Here is an 18,020-nt window from a genome sequence, read left to right as displayed (position 1 = left end):
CCAGTCAATCCTCTGCCATCCCACTTTCTCAGCTGCTTTTAAAAGGTCCTGGTTTCTCCCTTCTCCTCCACCTTCGTCCCCAGCTTACTTTCATTGCAAACCCTCCAGCCGCCCCGATTTGTCAGGGACAGTCCCGATTATTTTTGCACCTGCTTTTAAACTGCCTCAGTTTCCTCTTTCCTTCTCCCCCCGCTTTCTCCCTTTTGCCCCCAATGGCTGCAAACTAGTTCAAAGTGCAAGAGGCGAAGTCAGTTCTATGATTCTGTTCTATGATTCATAAAGCAGAGGCAATGTGCAGGTGCATAATACAACAAATGAATATATTTATAAAGAAAAAAAGCAAAAAAAATTAAATTCAGGGCCACGTAGAGGAGTCTTGTTGCCCCGTTGAGATGAAGTGAAAGAAAGAAATTGCCCCAGGAGCTTTCCTAGACATCAGTCTACTTCCTCAGATGCATTTGGTGGAGTGGAAGCCAGCTACAGATATATATGCCATTGGTATGTGAGGACGTCAATTCAAATTACAAATGCTTTGTGTATGGAGATGAAGTTGCAGGTCCAGTTTTAACGATGGTCACTAGTGCACAAAGCCAAAGGAAACTGATTTCGGTGAATGGAGATGAAGTGGCAGGTCCAGTTTTGCAAAGCCTGCCCCTGCCATGTTTAATAGGATTGCCCTCTCTCTTTCCCCTCATCTCTATCTTCCGGACCCTTGGAAAGGAAGGGGCGCCCAGAGGATTTGGTGCGGATCTTGCCACGCGGAGGCATCAACGGCGGTCCCTAGAGCAGCGACCGACAGTAAGCGCTCTGGAGAGACGACTAGTCCTGGGGCAACCAGTGGATGGTTTTGACTACAGCTCCCACCCTCCCCTGTCCTTAGGCTTGCTGGCCAGGGATGATGGATGTTAGAGTCCCAAATATTGGAGTGTTGGACCTGGGCTGGCTTAGACCTGTTGAATTTGGAAATGGGGGGGGGGGTATACTGGGTTTCTCTTTAGCCGCCCCCAAATTGTGGAATGACCTGCCAGGAGAGATTCGACCTCTGAATTATGCCCTCTGAATTCAAAACAGCATCGAAGACTAATCTCTTCTTGCAGGAGATGATCCAGATGATTTTTTAAAATTTGCAAATGGGCCCCTGAGCAAATCTTGCTAAGAAACCCCATCATCCTTTGGGCAGCGGCAGCCCTTTTCGTGCCCTGCTACTCTTTTTTTCTTATCGGTTTGTTTTAAGAAACCCCCTTGCTTTGCACCCATGGCCCTGTTGCCAAATGCAAGAAATCCAATTTCCTTCTGTGCATGCTTTATTTTGCTGCTGGACAAAAATATGTCTGGATGGATATTGCAATAATTTATGGAGGGGGGAGGGTTTAAGGCTGGACCCAGATGGGGAGTTTCATCATTTCTTAATCTCTGTCTTCTTTTCCCCATTCTCCCCAAATACTCAGGGGGTGGTCCCCTACCTGGGCACTTTCCTGAAGGACTTGGTGATGTTGGATGCAGCAACACGAAACCGGCTGAAGGTGAGCAAGAGGAAGGGCTGAAACACCCCCCCCCAACTAAAGGGGGTGCATGGAGATCCGTGACCCTAAAACCCATTAACACGGACCCCATACACACAACTGTGTGCCCTGTTTGATCCTCACCCAGCACCTGCTGCAGGCGGAAATTCAACTGGTTGCAGGTGGCGCAAGGCTGCCAGACCCCAAAGGGGGTGTCTATGAAGATCGGTGACCCCTATGATTTGCCACACATATATATAAGGGAGCACCATTTGCTTCTCTATACTTGTGAGTTTGCTTAATTTTTTCTAAGGGCAGCCTGGAAAACCGAGTCTCCAGTCAAGAATAAAATCATGATTAAAATACAGTGGTCCCTCCCTATCTGTTGGGGTTAGGGTTAGGGTTAGGGTTAGGGTTGGGGTTGGGGTGAAGAACCTGCTTTAAAGTGGGAAAACCACAAATAATAATGAAAATACAATATTCTTTTTATGTGAGAGGACACTTCTCTAGCAATCTCCAGGTCCTCCAGGTAACCTCTCGATTGGATTTCTGCAATGCGCTCTACGTGGGGCAACCCTTGTACCAAACCCGGAAGCTTCAACTGGTGCAGAATATGGCAGCCAGACTGGTCGCTGGTCGTTCCAGGACGGACCACATAACACCTATTTTAAAAGATCTCCACTGGCTACCTGTTCGCTTCCGAGCTCAATACAAGGTGTTGGTTTTGACCTATAAAGCCCTAAATGGCTTGGGCCCAGGGTACTTGGAGGACCGCCTCTCCCCATACAATCCGCCCCGCACACTCAGAACATCTGGGACCAATTTGTTAGAGGTCCCTAAATCCCATCTGGTGAGGACCTCACAGAGGGCTTTTACTATCGTCGCTCCCTCATTGTGGAATAAGCTCCCTGTAGAGCTCCGTTCCTCTGCATCTTTAGTTTCTTTCAAGAAACAATTAAAAACGCACCTATTCCAGCTGGCTTTTTCACTTTAGGCAATAGTGCTTTTTCTCTGCTCCTTGTTCTTTGTTTTTCGACCCCGGACTAGTGCAATATATTGTCCTTTTCTTGCCCCTAGTGAATTGCGATTCGTATAGATTCCCGTTCATACCCCTTGTAATGATGTTTTTAGACTTTTATATTGTGATGCTTTTAACTGTGTTTTATTATTCTTTGTTTTGTAAGCCGCCTTGATCATGCAATTGGAAAGGCGGGGTGAAAATAAAAACTATTATTATTATTATTATTATTATTATTAACTCTATGGCCAACATCTGCCAGAGCTTGACCATAGAATCAAGCTGGAGGACCTACAGATGCCTAGAGAGGTGTTTTTTTCTAGGAACTTCTAGGTCCTCCAGCACAACTCTATGGTAAACGATTGACAGAATTGCGCTGGAGGACCTGGAGATTCCTAGGGAGAATGTATTAATTCAGTCCGCAAATAATAAAACCCAGAAAAGTCAAAGCGGCAAATGCTGAGGGCCAATTGTAACTCCTGCTAAGAGTCGATTAAACATCCTTGATTTCACATTCTTTAAACATTGGGGTTTAATGTTCCATTGCATTATTTTGTGGGTAAAGTAGCTTCTCCTTTCCTCTGGGAAGGCAGGGAGTTGCAAAAGAGAGTTTATTTTCTTGCAGTATCTATGCGCGCCTTGCACTAAATCTATCTCTCTCCCTTTATTTCAGAATGGGTACATTAACTTCGAGAAGCACCGAAAGGTATGTGTGAGGCTAACTGAAACTGTGCGCGAAATGTAGGACACTGACGAAAAATGTAGGACCCCTTGCCAGATAAAAGCTGAAAACACTCACGTAAACATAGATGTATTTCCTCTGGTTTATGCACCGCTCTGTTATTTCTGTTTTATGTTTCTATTCCATGTTTCCATTTTGAACAAATGACCTTTTAAAATATTGTAATTGTTTAATTCCATTTTAATTGTCGCTTTTTCTTTTTCTTTTCTTTTTTTAAATTTTTTATTAAGAATAAAGTATAACAATCTATAAAGAATAAAGAATAAGAAAAAGAAAAAAGAATAGAAAAAACATATATCTACACTAAACGATAGAAATACATATCGACATTATAACATACACACATATATTTACATAAGATCATCGATATCACTGTCCTTCTAGTTATACTTCCTTTACATTTGGAGATTTACCGCATATTGTAAATTACTTATTTACTCCATATATACAACCTGTAGTAATAATGCATTCTCATGGTGATATACAAATTACACAGTTTAGAATCAACCATAACTATTATTCAATTGTATATTTTACCCTTTTGATTTTCCCTTTAATAAAGCCGACAATATATCCATACTTCTGGCTTCGTAAATTCTAATCAGCCATTCTTCGATTGATGGGTTATCTGATATTTTCCAATACTGTGCAAACAATATTCTTGCGCACGTTAACCATATATAGAATGATTCTATTCAATTTTACATTTTTTACGTTGTGAGTCATATTCAGTAAAAATAAGTGTGGTTCAAAAGGAATATATATTTCAAGAATACTTTCCATTGCTGCATGAATCATTTGCCAGTAACCTTTAGCTTTGCAGCATGACCACCGCATATGATAAAAATTACCCTCAGGCTTACTACATTTCCAGCATTTAATACTGCCTGTTTTATATATTTGGTGGATTTTTTGAGGGGTTAAATACCACCTATACAACATTTTCAAGTAGTTTTCTTTATAGTTTTGGCACAATGTAAATTTGTTGGTTTCTTTCCATGATTTTTCCCATTCTTCTATAGTAATGGTCTTATTGATGTCCTGTGCCCATCTTATCATACTGTGTTTAATGGCTTCATTTTCAAGATCTCTTGCTTTTAGTAACTTATAATATTTAGCTATATGTTTTCCTTGCTGATCCATCATTATTTTATCAATTTCATTTTTATCTAAAGTCACACCAGTTGTTTCCTTATCTATCTTGAATCGACTTTTTATTTGATTATATAAGAACCAATCTTGCATCTCCCCTTTCTCATTAATTTCTTCCATTTCTTTCATAGTATATTTCCCTTCAGATGTTTTGTTTATTAAATCATTGTATCTTAACCATTGTTGATCTTTACATTTTGTTCTTCTATAATATGCTTCCTGTATAGATACCCATGATGGAATATGGCTATAAAATTGATGTTTCACCTTATACCACACTTTAAGGAGGGATCTTCTTATCACAGGATGATTAAATATATTGTTAGCTTTAGGTTTTATATACCACATATATGCATGGATTCCTAAGCACAAATCAGAACTTTCTAGATTCAATACATTTTCATCCCTCAAACTAATCCATTCTTCTATCCAGTCAAGACATGCAGAGTAATAGTACGACTTAAAATTTGGTAAATCACAACCTCCCTTTAATTTGTCCTCTGTTAGAAGTTTCCATTTTATACGTGCTTTTTTGCCCTCCCAGACAAAACTAGACAAAGTATTTATCATTTGAGATAATTGGGATATTACTAAATAGGTATAACATTCGTGGTAAAATATTCATTTTAATTACAGCAATCCTCCCCAAAAAAGACAAATTATATTTAGTCCATTTTGTTAGATCTTTTTTAATTTCCGACCATATTTTTATATAATTATTCTTGAATAATTCAATGTTTCTCTTTGTAAAGTAAATTCCCAGGTATTTAACTTCAGTTTCAATAGAGTATCCTGATATTTTTTAAAGCTCTTTGTCTTCCTCTTTTGAAAGATTTTTAGTGAGGATTGTTGTTTTCTCAGAATTTATTTTGAATCCAGCTAAGGAGCCAAATTCTTGGATCGTTTGGATCAAATACTTAATACTCTTACATGGTTCATCTAGAAAAATCACAATATCATCTGCAAACATTTTGAGTTTGCATTCAGTATTCTTAATTTTGATTCCCTCAATTAAGTCTTCTCCTCTTATTTTGTTGGCCAAAACTTCTAATGTTAGTATAAATAATAAGGGAGAGAGAGGACATCCTTGTCTCGTACCCCTTCTAATCTTAAAATTCTTAGATTTTTCTTCATTAATGAGTAGATATGCTTTTTGATCATTATATATCGATTTTATCCATCCTTCAAAATTCTCTCCCATCTCGGCCTTTTTAATAACTGTTATGAGAAAATCCCAGTCTACTCGGTCAAAGGCCTTTTCTGCATCAAGCAAAATGCAAGCTAATTTTTGTTCATTATGTTGTTCGAAGTGTTCTAATATATTTATAAATGATCTTATATTATTTTGGCCTTGTCTTCCCGGTAGGAACCCATTTTGGTCTTTGTGAATATACTCCACTAATGTTTTCTTTAATCTTTCTGATAAAATGGATGAGAAAATTTTATAGTCCACCTTAGTAAGAGATATGGGTCTATAGTTTTTGATTTCAGTAGGATCTTTGTCTCCTTTCGGAATGATTGTTATTAAAGCTTCTTTCCATGATTCAGGAATACCGTTTTTATGTATTAATTGTCGCTTTTGTAAGTTTTTAATTGTATTATGTTTTTAGACTGTTAAGCCGCTGTGAGCCCCAATTCTGAGAGAAAAGCAAGAATCAAATTAATATATAATAATAATAATAATACTAGTGTTGCATAGACTGATTTCTCTGCTGTACCCAGCTGTAATTTTCTGATGAACCTATCTTCGTTAAAACGCCTTGCTGGTTTGCAAAATACTCAAAACCAGTTCCAGTTTTGGGAGAAAGGCAGGACCTAAGCAATAATAACAGCAATAACCTCCTAGACGTTGCCAAATAAAAGCGAAAAACACGATATAGAAACATAAATTTCATTCCTTCTGGCTTATGTATTATTATGTACAGCTGTGTTACATATTATGTCCTCAACCCTATTTTTCTGATGAACTTACCTCCATTAAGAAGTGTTGCTGGTTTGCAGTATATTGATTTAAAATAGATAAAATGAAAATAGTGTTTAAAATTGTACTTTGCTAGTCACAAACCCTTGACTGGATCTACATTTGAATTATCCCTTTCCTTTGTTATTTGTCCTCTTTCTTTATGTATATTATTGTTTTTCACCTTCACAAAAACATATATATTTATTTCGACACGCGCTCAATGATAGAATTACAATTAAGATGACAGTATTTCTAATATCTTGCTCATTACCTTCTTAAACCATCAAACGAGGCAGTATTTACACATGTATTTTACACATGTTAGTTATTATCCTAAGTATTAACCAAAAGCAATACTCACAAAGTAACCCTTTTCTTCTTTTAAAAATTCAATCAAGGCCTCCCAGTTTTTAAAAAATTCTTCCAATGATTTTTTTCTTAATCAAGCCAGACTATTTATCAATATCTAGAAAGTCATATAGTTTCGTAATCCATTTATCTATATCTGGTAGAGCAGCATAAAGTATTCTTGCTGCACTTATCATGTAAAAAAGTAATTTACCGTACTTTATTTCTATTTGTTCGTCCTCAGTCATGTTTAGAAGATACATTTTAGGATTTGCTTGTTCGTTAATGTTAATAATCTTCGTATGTATCAATGAACAGTACATTTTTGCTTTTTTACAACCCCACCAACAATGGTACCATTGGTTCCAAACTCTACATTTCCAACGTTTATTGTTTGCATTTTTATTCATTTTAGCTAAAATATATGGTGTTATGTGCCATCTAAAATTGCATTTTGATTAAGTTTTCTTTTAGTCTGCGCTGAAAACTCTTTGAATGGTTGCCCTGTGACCTCCAGCAGCTCATTACCCAGCACATTCGTTGTCCTTTTTTCCGTCCGAGAAACAAATGCTCACCCTGAGCTCTGGGTGCGAATTTTGTATGCTGCAGCTCCTGGGGAAAAAAAGGAGGACCTGACAAGGCTCCATCCTATTGCCTTTATTTGCCGTGAGCACAGACTGCCAAGGAGACAAACGTCTCAAAGGGGAACAGCAAATGTGTTAGTCAATGGCCTTCTTGGTCATCCTCTATGCAGATGACGTTTTGGAATTCCTCCTAGACCCAAGGCGGAAATGGAGGACATGTTTGTTACCCAAGGAGGGCGCAAGCGATGCGACGGGAATGCGATGTGGATTAATGCCTTCCTCTCTTCTCTTCTTCTCCCAGGAGTTTGAGATCCTGACCCAGCTGCGCCTCCTGCAAGCCAACTGCCGCAACTACGCCTTGAACCCAGACCCGGTGCTCCGCGGCTGGTTCCGGCGCCTGCCCAGCCTCAGCGAGACCCAAAGGTGGGCAGAGGGGTGGGTTTTATGCCAAAAGGCACACGGGGTTGCACCCTTCGGACTTTCAAAACCAGTTCGACTAGTATAGGTTGAGGTCATACTGTTATCTGAAAGGCTTGGGACCAGAAATGCTTTGGATTTCAGATTTTGTAGGTTTTTGGAATATTTGCATTTATCTACTGAGATACGGTTGGCCCTCCGTATCCACAGAGTCTTTATCCATGGATTCAAGCACCCACACCTTGCAAAAATAAAATTATACAGTCCTCCCTCCATTCTTGCGGTCTTCGGATTCGCGTCCCTCACTTAAGCGAACAGAGGGACGAATGGAGGGTGAATGAAAGGGGCGCATGTCTGTGCCTATATTCAAGCCAATGGGGCTTGCATGTAGGTGAATTCTGCTTTTGTGAGGAGCTCTGGATCCTCACAAAAAAGGAGGGGCAACTGTGTGTGTGTGTGTGTGTGTGTATACACACGCATGCATGCACACATATGTGCGTATACAATCGGCCTGCTGTTTTTGCGAGGGATCTGTTCCAGAAACCCCTGCGAAAACAGAGACTCACCCATAGAATCATAGAGTTGGAAGAGACCGCAAGGGCCCTGATCCAGTCCAACCCCCTTCTTCTGCCATGCAGGAAATCCAAATCAAAGCATCCCTGACAGATGGCCATCCAGCCTCTGTTTAAAGACCTCCAGGGAAGGAGACTCCACTACAATCCAAGGGTATTACCTACTCAAGCCCCATAGGCTTCAATGGGGTGCGTGCCTGCGATTGTGTGCTGTGGGGGTGCGCCCCATTGAAAATAATGGAGGTCGCCCCTCTGTGAATATTCAAGACCACGGACCTTAGGGTCATGAGAACGGAGGGGCGACTGTAGATATAAACAGTTGCGGCTTTTAACTTTTATTTGCTTTTTCAGTCCATATGTCCTCTCTAGGAATCTCTCGGTCCTCCAGCACAACTCTGCTGGAAGTTGACCCTAGAGCTGTGCTGACAGAGAACCTAGAAGTTCCTAGAGAAAACACTTCTCTAGGCATGTGTAGGTCCTCCAGAATGATTCTATGATCAACTTCTGCCAGATGCTGACCATACAGTTGCACTGGAGGACTTGGAGATTCCTAGAGAGGTGTTTTCTCAGGTGAAAAAAACAGTGGGACTTTTTATTTGCATTTTTGGGACTTCACAGGGGGTCCTTGACCGCTAACCCCAGCGGATGGGGAGGGACCATTGCCAATTCCAAAAAGTGAAGTGTGATTTTGCTGTTTCATAGAAGGGGCACCATTTAACTACCAATTGTATTGGATGGGACAGGAACGTCCATGGATTTTGGTCTCCACGGAGGGTCCTGGAACCCAGCCCCACAAATGACTGAGGGTCTCCACTATTTTGGAGATGGGACCCAAGTCATGAAATTCATTTATGTTTCATATACAGTTTGAGCCCCTCTAATGTGGAATGGCAAAATCTGAAATATTCCAAAAAGCCAAACCCTTTTAAAGGAGCGGCTGCGGCAGAGCGACCCCTTTGCTTTCTGACACTTCCATGTCCACAAACTGTTAGGAGCCCTGGTGGTGCATTGGTTAAATGCCTGTACTGCAGCCACTTACTCAAAACCATAAGGTTGCGAGTACAATACCAGCAAAGGGGCTCAAGCTCGACTCAGGCTTGCATCCTTCCAAGGAGGCCGCGAAAATGAGTACCCAGATTGTACCCAGATAGTAATCTCTCAGTCCTCCAGCACAACTCTATGACCAACATCTGGCATAAATTGACCATAGACTCAGAGTGGAGGACCTACAAATGCTTAGAAAAAGAGTTCTCTCTAGTAATCTCTCAGTCCTCCAGCACAACTCTATGGTCAACATCTTGCAGAAATTGAGCAGAGAATCGTGATGAAGGACCTACAAATGCTCTAGGAACCTGTATGGTTAGAGTCGCACTGGAGGACCTGCAGATTCTTAGAGAGAACATTTTAGTCAAATCCATGAACAATCAAGTTTGCAAAAGTCAAAGCAGCAAATGCGAATATTCCAAAATCCAATCTGAAATCCATAACACTTCTCATCTCAAGCATTTCAGGTAATAAGAGAGACTCCACAAAGAGAAAAGAGAGATGTGCAAAATAAAGGAATAGAAAATGATTGCGATGGGGTGCAAATAAGTGATATGAATAATAATTATTATATTATGTTGTAATATAATACGATATATGCTATAATATATGTAATACGTAATATAATATAGTATATGTTACATCTGAAATTAAGCTACCGTAGTTTAATTCTGTTTCCATGTGCAAATTTGTATGTTTTCAATGGTACTGTTCTGATTGTAAGTCACTTTGTGTCCCAATTTTGGAGGGGAAAGTGGAATATAAATAATAATAACAATGATAATACTAATAACAACAATAATAATTTGGTGTTAGATACTGACGCTCCCCCTTTTTCTCTCTTGTCTATCCCAGCTACCAGCTTTCCTGTGCCATTGAGCCTCTGGGAGAAGGGGGGACCCCAGCCAAACCCATGAAGCCCACCCTGGTCATCACCCACTGCACCGAGTGAGAGGACGATGGGTCTGGGGGTGATGGGTGCATGAGTGGGCAGACCTACGGGCCCCTCTTCCTCTCCCTACCAGACACTTGGCATCCTAGAGTTGGAAGCAAGGCCCCAAGGGGCCATCCAACCCCCATCCTCCCAAAGGCAGGAAATACTTACAACTAAGAGGGTTGGACTGGATGGTTCTGGAGGGGGGTCCCTTCCAACTCTAGGATCCTATGTATTCCTGCATGGCAGAAAGCAGAAGGATGGGAAGGGGTCCTATGGTCAGGTGGGAAGGTGGAGTCCCCCTCTAATGGGATTTCTCTGTCTCCCTCTTTCTCTCTGGATGGGATCATGCAGCCTCCTTGCCTCCCTCAGCATGAGCACCCTGGTTCCCTGGGACCGACCCTGCTCCCCGAACCCTCCTCCGGACCTTCTCCTTCCGCCTCTGTCAAGCTCCGGTCAGGGACAAGACCGCCTTCCTCAGGTGAGTGAGTCAGTGAGCCAGAGATAGAGGGGCCAGCAGGGATGGAGGGGATTGTTTGTTGTTCTTGTTGTTCCAACTCTAGGATCCTATGTATTCCTGCATGGCAAAGGTCATTTGTGACTTAAGGTGACCCTAGGCAAAGCTGTCATGGGGGTTTCGTGGCATGGTTGTTCAGAGGAGGTTTGCCATGGCCTTCCCCTGAGGCTGAGAGTGCATGACTTGCTGAAGGGTCTCTGGTCTCCAGAGCCATCAGACCACTATGTCATGTTGGTTCCAGGCTTTGAGGTACCTAGAGCCCTTTTCGGTTGCCCTCCTTCTTATTTCATCTTCACTGACTCTTGCTACTCTTTCCTTCCAGCACACGAAGTGGCCTTCCGTCTCATCCTTGGACACTGTGTCCGAAAGCACCGCGCCCGCTTCTCCCGGGGGCCTTGCCCCTCCACCCCCCCAGGGGGGCACCTTCATCAAGGGGCACCGCCGCTCGGCCTCCTGTGGGGCCGCCTACCCTGCAGCCCCAAACGCCGCGTCGTCAGTGGGCTCCGAGTGCCGCATCATCCGTGTGAGAATGGCGCTGCAGGACGGGACCCTCTACAAGAGCATCCTGGTGAGGAGCAACGGGGGGCACAAAGGCACATATACACACCTATACAATCTCTGGGTCCTTTTCCAGGAATAGGGAGCCTGTAAACTCTGGGAGGTATTATTATTCAGATTATTATTGTTATTATTATACACGTATCAATTCAAAGAGCAGACAAGACATATGCATATTAATCCTGCAATAAACTTATCTTGTAAGCTGCCTTGGGAGAAAGGCGGCATAGAAATTAAAATGAAATAAAATAAATACTAAAACAATTCACATTTAAAATTTACAGTTTAAATCATCAGGTCAGCCTGCAGAATGCTATATTCATATATTTCATCATAGTGGAGTGCTTCAGACCTGAACTGATTACATTGATTGACTGATTGATTGAAAAAATGACTTTGACATGTAGAGACCTGTACAACGTTTCTGTCCGGAGCAAATGACGTCTCTTCTGTCCTTGTAGGTCACCAGCCAAGACAAGGCCCCCGCCGCCATCGCAAAGGCACTGGAGAAACACAACCAGGATCGGAGCTTGGCCTCCCAGTATGAACTGGTGCAGCTTCTCCCAGACGGCCGAGGTGGGCATTGTGGGTCTGCAGAGGGGATTGGGGGGGCGGTGTTTGACAGAGAACCCCATTTGGTACAATGCGCCTTGCAGCACCTCTTGGATATTTCTTTAAAGTCAATGGATTTTAGTGGATGCGGTGCTTCAAAAGTACCGTCAGCTCTCCACATTTGCGGCTTTTCAGATTTTAATATTTGCAGCCTTGATTAATATGTTCTCTCTAGGAATCTCTAGGTCCTCCAGTGTAACTTTGCCAGAAGTTGACCACAGAGTTGTGCTGAGACGCTTCTCTAGGCATTCGGAGGTCCTCCAGCATGATTCTATGATCCACGTCTGGCAGATGTTGACCATAGAGCTGCACTGGAGGATGCAAGTGTCGTAGAGCCATAGAGTGGGAAGGAGAGATCCTGCCATGCAGGAATACACAACTCAAGCACTCCTGAGGGATACCCAGCCAGTTTCCTTGAATTGTGGTGCCCAGAACTGGACACAATATTCCAGGCGAGGTCTGACCAGAGCACAAATGTTATTGTGTGCCTTCAAGTCGTTTCTGACTTACGACGACCCTAAGGCAGGCCTATAATAGGGTGTTCTTGGCAAGATTAGTTCAGAGGAGGTTTGCCATCCAAAGCAGAATATAGTGGCACTGTGACTTCCCTCGATCTAGACATTATACTCCTATTGATGCAGCCTAGAATTGCATTGGCCTTTTTAGCTGCCGCATCACATTGTTGTCATATGTTCAACTGCTGGTCTACTAAGAGCCCAAGATCTCTTGCACATGCACTTCTTCTAGCCGCACATCCTGTATTTGTTTCCATGAGAACTAGACGCAGCATTCAAAATAGCCTCATTGTCTCTTTCCCTGCTCTCACACAGCTCCAGGTCTGAATCCCATTGGTAAACCCCACTAGAGGAGACTTTCCAGGCTCCAGAGACTTCTTCATGAGGCTAAAGAGGTTAAAAATCATACTAGATCATGCATTTTGTCAAGATGCAGCTCTTGTTGTTCTGGGTTGAGATGGCATGGAAGGCTATCCATTCAGAGCTTCTGGGAGACAAAGAGTTGTAAAGTCCAGGGAATAAAATTTAAGCTCCATTAGTAACACAAAAAGGTATTTCCTTTGAGATCCATGAGTTTAGAAGAACATTGAGAAGCCAAGTGATGATGTCCTAGGAGAGTCAGTTGAAGCTGACCGGTGAAAGATGGGGAATGACGGAGGCAGGTGGATGGACAGGGACTGAGAAACGGCCGACTCTTGGTGCTGACCTTAAGGCCTGGGAGAAGCCCTGCTTCAGCAGATCCCAAAACATAAATAGCTTTAAAGGTCAACAACCGGCCCTATAAAGCTGAGAACCTGATTTAGTCACGCAGGCGCAGAGTAGTGTTTTGGATTTTGGAACATCTATATTTGCATACATGTACATAGACTGCATTTGCACTGCAGAAGTAACCCGGTTTGACCCACTTTAACTGCCATGGCTTAATGCTATGGAATTCTGGGAACTGTAGTTTGTTGCAGCACCAACAAACTACAGTTCCCATGATTTCACAGTATTGAGCCATGGCAACTAAAGTGGTATCAAACTGGGTTACTTCTGCAGTGTGGATGCAGCCGTAATGAGATATCTTGGAGATGAGACCCAAGTCTAAACACAAAATTCATTGATGTTTCATAGACACCTTATTCACATAGCCAGAAGGCAATTTGACACATAATATTTCATACATAATATTAACACAAAATATTTGGTAGTAATATTTTATGCATAATACGGTGGGTCCTTGGTGGTTTCCATTGGGGGGGATTGGGTTCCAGGACCCTCCCTCCATAGATCCCCAAATCCGTGGATGCTCCAGTCCCATTAAATGCAATGGCATAGCAAAGTGGTGCCCCTTATATCCAGTGGCAAAATCAAGGCTTGCTATTTGGAATTTATACTTTTTAAAAAATATTTTCAAGCCATGGATGCTTTGAATCTGTGGATAGAAAAACAGTGGAGAAGGAGGGCCGACTGTATTGTAAAATAACTTTGTGCATGAAATAAAGTTTGTTATACACTGAACCACCACAAAGCAAAGCGGTCACTACATGGATCTGTCAGAAAGTTTTGATTTTTGGAATGTTTCAGATATTGAAATTCTGGGTAACAGAGACCCACTGAACCCTCCAACATTTCATAGATGAAAACTGGGACATTTGTGACCAAGAAACATCAGAGTGAAATTGTTAATCAGTCAAAAGTCAGGAGAGAGTGCAGCGGTTTGCTTTTGCGTGGGACGACTGGGAAGGGAGAGATTTGGCCTCTCCTCCTCTCTTTGCCGAGTTAGATGGGTTTGAACCACTTTTGCGCTTTGAACTCAGTTTGCAGCAACCGAAGTAAGCTGAGGACAAAGGGAGGAAGGCAGAAGAGGAGAGAAACCGGGACATTTTAAAAGTACTGTAGATGAAAAAGCAGGAAGGCAGAGGATTAATTGGGACTCTCCCTAACGAATGTGGAGAGTTGGAGGTTATAATAATAATTCTTTATATCCTGCTCCTCTGAACTATCGAAGCTAAAATAATCCAATAAAATACAATGTCATATAATAAACATCCTAACCCTACCCCTCCCTAACCCTCCCATCAGGAATCATAAAGTACAATTAAATTATCAATTATTAAAACAACCATTAATAATAAATAAAATGGAGGGATGCCGCTCATAAAAAAGTCTGAATCTTTGGCAGTCCAGTTCTGAACTGACTGGATTAGCGTCCCATTTTGGGAGAAAAACAGCATATAAATCCAATAAATACATAAATAGAGTAAATTGACATTTCCATGAAGGGGCTCAACAGTCACTTAATCTGGGTACACCCAAAGCAGAAAAACAGTTCAGGTTTTGCAAAGCTGATGCGTCCTTAGAGCAGCTGAGGTCCAGCAGAGGAATTAGAGAGCCGTAAAAGGGGAAACGTGGCGGAGGGTCAGGCCTTGGCAAAGTCTGGGATGATGGCCTCTTGATCCTTCTTGTCTTTCTTTTTACCCGCAGAACTGGCTTTCCCACCAACGGCCAACGTCTTTTACGCCATGAACAACTCATGCCAGGACTTCATGCTTCGAGCCAAGCAGCTGCGGGAGAAAGCGCTCCCACTGACAGCCACACCACCAGCCGCTCCCAGGAGCCCCACGCCGAGGCGGGTGGAAATCAGCGCCACCTTCCCCAAGATCAAGGCCACCGGCCGCAAGATCGCCAAAGCCTTGTTCTGAGGCAGATGAGGAAACCTGAACTCGGACCCGGTGGTCAATGAAGCTGCACGCCGATGATACATTGGTTTTGCTCCCCGATGCGTCAAAATCGGTGCCCGTCATGGCAACTATTGTGACACTGGATGAACACTGGTCTTCCCAAGGAACTGGGCGTGTTGCGTAGATTTCGGAGCCGGGGATGGGAATCGGCACTGCGCAGGTCTACCTACTTTCAGCGTTCAGGACATCTCAACTGATAGACACCGTAAAGCTGCACAAATGATACATTTGACTACTTTAAGCACCAAAGAGTTTCCGTTTTGCGATGTCTGCCGTGCACTTCCTGTTGGCGTCATGGCTGACGTCCTGTTTTTTGCAAGAGTACCTGTCTGCTTTCGGGTTTGGCTCCTATGCTCCCACCCCATGCCTTAACTCTGTGACTGTTTGCAGTGTAACAGCAGAATGATGCCGTCGTTCTGAGGCCTCACTTCCTGCGTGGATAGGAAGCGCCATTGCGGCAGTTACTGAGGTGGCCATCTTAGGCAGCCCAGATGCTGAGCTCGTTCGTGGTCTGCTCTATCCATGGGAAGTTTCAACAGAGCAATCGGGGGAGAGCGATTACGGACACTTTTGCATATTAAGCTAACGCAAAAATCAAAATGGAGTCAGAAGGGGATGGGGCGGTTTTCTCAGGGAGATTCTCAGCCAAAGAGCCCACCTTCTTCTGCAAAGCTCAGCATCACTGCGCTTGCAATTAAACACTAATTACTGTTGGGTTTTTTGTGGGTTTTTCAGGTTCTGAGGCCATGTTCTAGTAGTTCCTGACGTTTCGCCAGCAGCATCTGTGGCTGGCATCCTCAGGGAACATCTAGAACGTGGCCACAGAACCTGAAAAACCCACAAAAGACTATGAACATCAGCCGTGAAAGCCTTTGACTTCACTAATTACTAATATTATTTTAGCAAAAGGACACTACTGCATGAGTATGGGGGGGGGGGGGAGTTGAAGGTGTTTTGGACTTCGACTCCCATGAGCCCCAGCCAGCTTCTTCAGCAGTCAGGAATTCTGGGGGCTGAAGTCCAAAACGTGTAGAGGAACATAGTTTACTGATGAACTGTTTTTATCCTATTTAAAAGAAATAACTAATTTTGAGTTTTTAAAATAGCCCCATCAATCCATGCATCGTTCTGTCTCTCTTCTCTGTTTTCAAACAGCCTTACCATTGTGTGCCTTCTCAGAGCCATAGAGTTGGGAGAGACCCCCAAGGGCCATCCAGTCCAGCCCCATTCTGCCATGCAGGAACTCACAATCGAGTCATTTCTGACTAATGGAAACCTACCGCAGGGTCTTCATGGCAAGATGTGTTCAGAAGGGGTTTGCCTGAGACTGAGAGAGTCGGACACTTGCCCAAAGTGGGTTTCCATGACCAAGTGGAGATTCGAACACTGGTCATCAGAGTCCCAATCCTGTGCTCCAACCACTATGCCACGCTTCCTCTCCCACAAGAAACCCATTGAGTTTCTATTTAACGCACATACACACACCCTTAACTCTTTCATCCCTTTGCTTGCTCAGTACCCAGTTTCATAGCAAAGCCAAAACATTTAAGCCTTGCAGCTTTCCCCTTAAATACCTTTTAATACTACATTCATCTCTCCATATTTGCAGCTTTGATTATTCACAGATTTGATTAATATGTTCTCTCTAGGAATCTCTAGGTCCTCCAGTGCAACTCTATGGTCAACTTTAACTAAAAGTTGTGCTGAAAGACCTAGAGAGAATACTCTTCTAGGCCTTTGTAGCTCCTCCAGCGCAGCTCTATGGTCAGTGTCTGTCGGACGTTGGCCACAGAGTTGCCTTGGAGGACCTAGAGAGGTGTCCTCTCAGGTAAAAACATGGTGTTTTTGTTATTTGCGGGGGTCTTGTGCCCCTAACTCTAGAGAATATGGAGGGACAAGTGTATTTATGCCTTAGCCCCAATTCTCTTGGAGAGAGAGGCCTTGAACTGGAATAGCCCTTCCTGTCAAATGGCTTTCTGAGAAAGGGACGCTGGGAGGCCCAGCGGGGATGATGGTCTCAGGAGTGGTCCAAGGCCCAGGGAAAGGAAGGGTCTCTCCTGTGCCTTCTCCGCCCCAATTTCCCACTCCTCCCAAGCACAAATATCATTTTTTAGAATTTCAAACTTGTTTTGCTGGACTGGGCTGGGATGTCATCCTCGCTAGGAAATAAAAGGAAAAGGAAGCTTTGTGATACAAAAGGATGTGAGAAGTGAGTCACTTGTTTCCTGATCCAGCCAGCCATATCCCAGAACTCTTCCTGCAGGAAGGAGAGTGCCTCTGAGGATACAAAGAGTGCATTGGCAAAGGCAGGCAGCGCTTAAGAGCTGCCAGGACTGCAGCCAGGGCTTCCCTAGCACAGGATATGGCTCCGAGAAAGCCATCCACCAGAAGAGATGCACCAGAGTTTGTTTTTCCCCCACAGGCAAATGGGAGCGCAGTTAACACTTGGTGCTTTGGGCTCCAATTTTAGTTTGCCTTCCGCTGGGAGTCTCAAGCGTGGCCTCCCTCTTGCCAAGACATCAGCCGCTTCTGCCGGGACAAATGCAGGGGGTGAACGATTACAGAGAAATGCCAGGGCCTACTGCCAGCAAGGAGGAGCTACTTGAGTCCTGAATGGGACCCCTGAGACCTATGGAGCAGAACAGATGGGGAGCAGGCTGGAGACAAGGGGCTCAGGCACAAGGCCAGCTCCTGGGATGCAGGCAAAAGGCCCTTGGACCACATCCCTCCATAGGGGCTGGACAAGGCAACCATTAGGGAGATTTGTCATTGGCTGACCAGCTGAACCCAAAGCAGGGTCAACCATGGCTCTTCTT

General features: G+C 43.5%; 2 protein-coding genes across 5 annotated transcripts in view; one reads left to right on the top strand and one right to left on the bottom strand.

Annotated features, from left to right (window-relative positions):
• Nucleotides 1-17,402, top strand: part of LOC149278114 (ral guanine nucleotide dissociation stimulator-like 2) — a 35,361-nt gene extending 17,959 nt beyond the window's left edge. For 2 of the 4 annotated variants that reach the window (XM_089502317.1, XM_089502316.1), the window contains 9 exons: nt 721-798; nt 1,449-1,523; nt 3,194-3,226; nt 7,611-7,732; nt 10,198-10,290; nt 10,631-10,757; nt 11,116-11,361; nt 11,813-11,927; nt 14,948-17,402. In XM_089502317.1, the coding sequence (XP_089358443.1) occupies nt 721-798; nt 1,449-1,523; nt 3,194-3,226; nt 7,611-7,732; nt 10,198-10,290; nt 10,631-10,757; nt 11,116-11,361; nt 11,813-11,927; nt 14,948-15,165 (1,107 nt within the window). In that variant the 3' untranslated portion in view covers nt 15,166-17,402. Of the gene's footprint in view, nt 1-720; nt 799-1,448; nt 1,524-3,193; nt 3,227-7,610; nt 7,733-10,197; nt 10,291-10,630; nt 10,758-11,115; nt 11,362-11,812; nt 11,928-12,793; nt 12,874-14,947 lie in introns of all 4 variants that reach the window. The other 2 variants (XM_089502319.1, XM_089502318.1) reach the window with 2 other exon arrangements.
• The window catches only part of LOC149278109 (uncharacterized), a 705,984-nt gene that overhangs the window by 523,151 nt on the left and 164,813 nt on the right, over nt 1-18,020 (bottom strand). The gene's annotated exons all lie outside the window — the stretch shown is intronic.

The sequence above is a fragment of the Sceloporus occidentalis genome, unplaced genomic scaffold, assembly GCF_023333645.1.
Source record: "Sceloporus occidentalis isolate IW3139 unplaced genomic scaffold, rSceOcc1.0.p SCAF_201, whole genome shotgun sequence".
Classification (NCBI taxonomy): domain Eukaryota; kingdom Metazoa; phylum Chordata; class Lepidosauria; order Squamata; family Phrynosomatidae; genus Sceloporus; species Sceloporus occidentalis.
The sequence above is the reverse complement of the archived record's forward strand: the minus strand, read 5'-3'. Positions and strand labels throughout refer to the sequence as shown.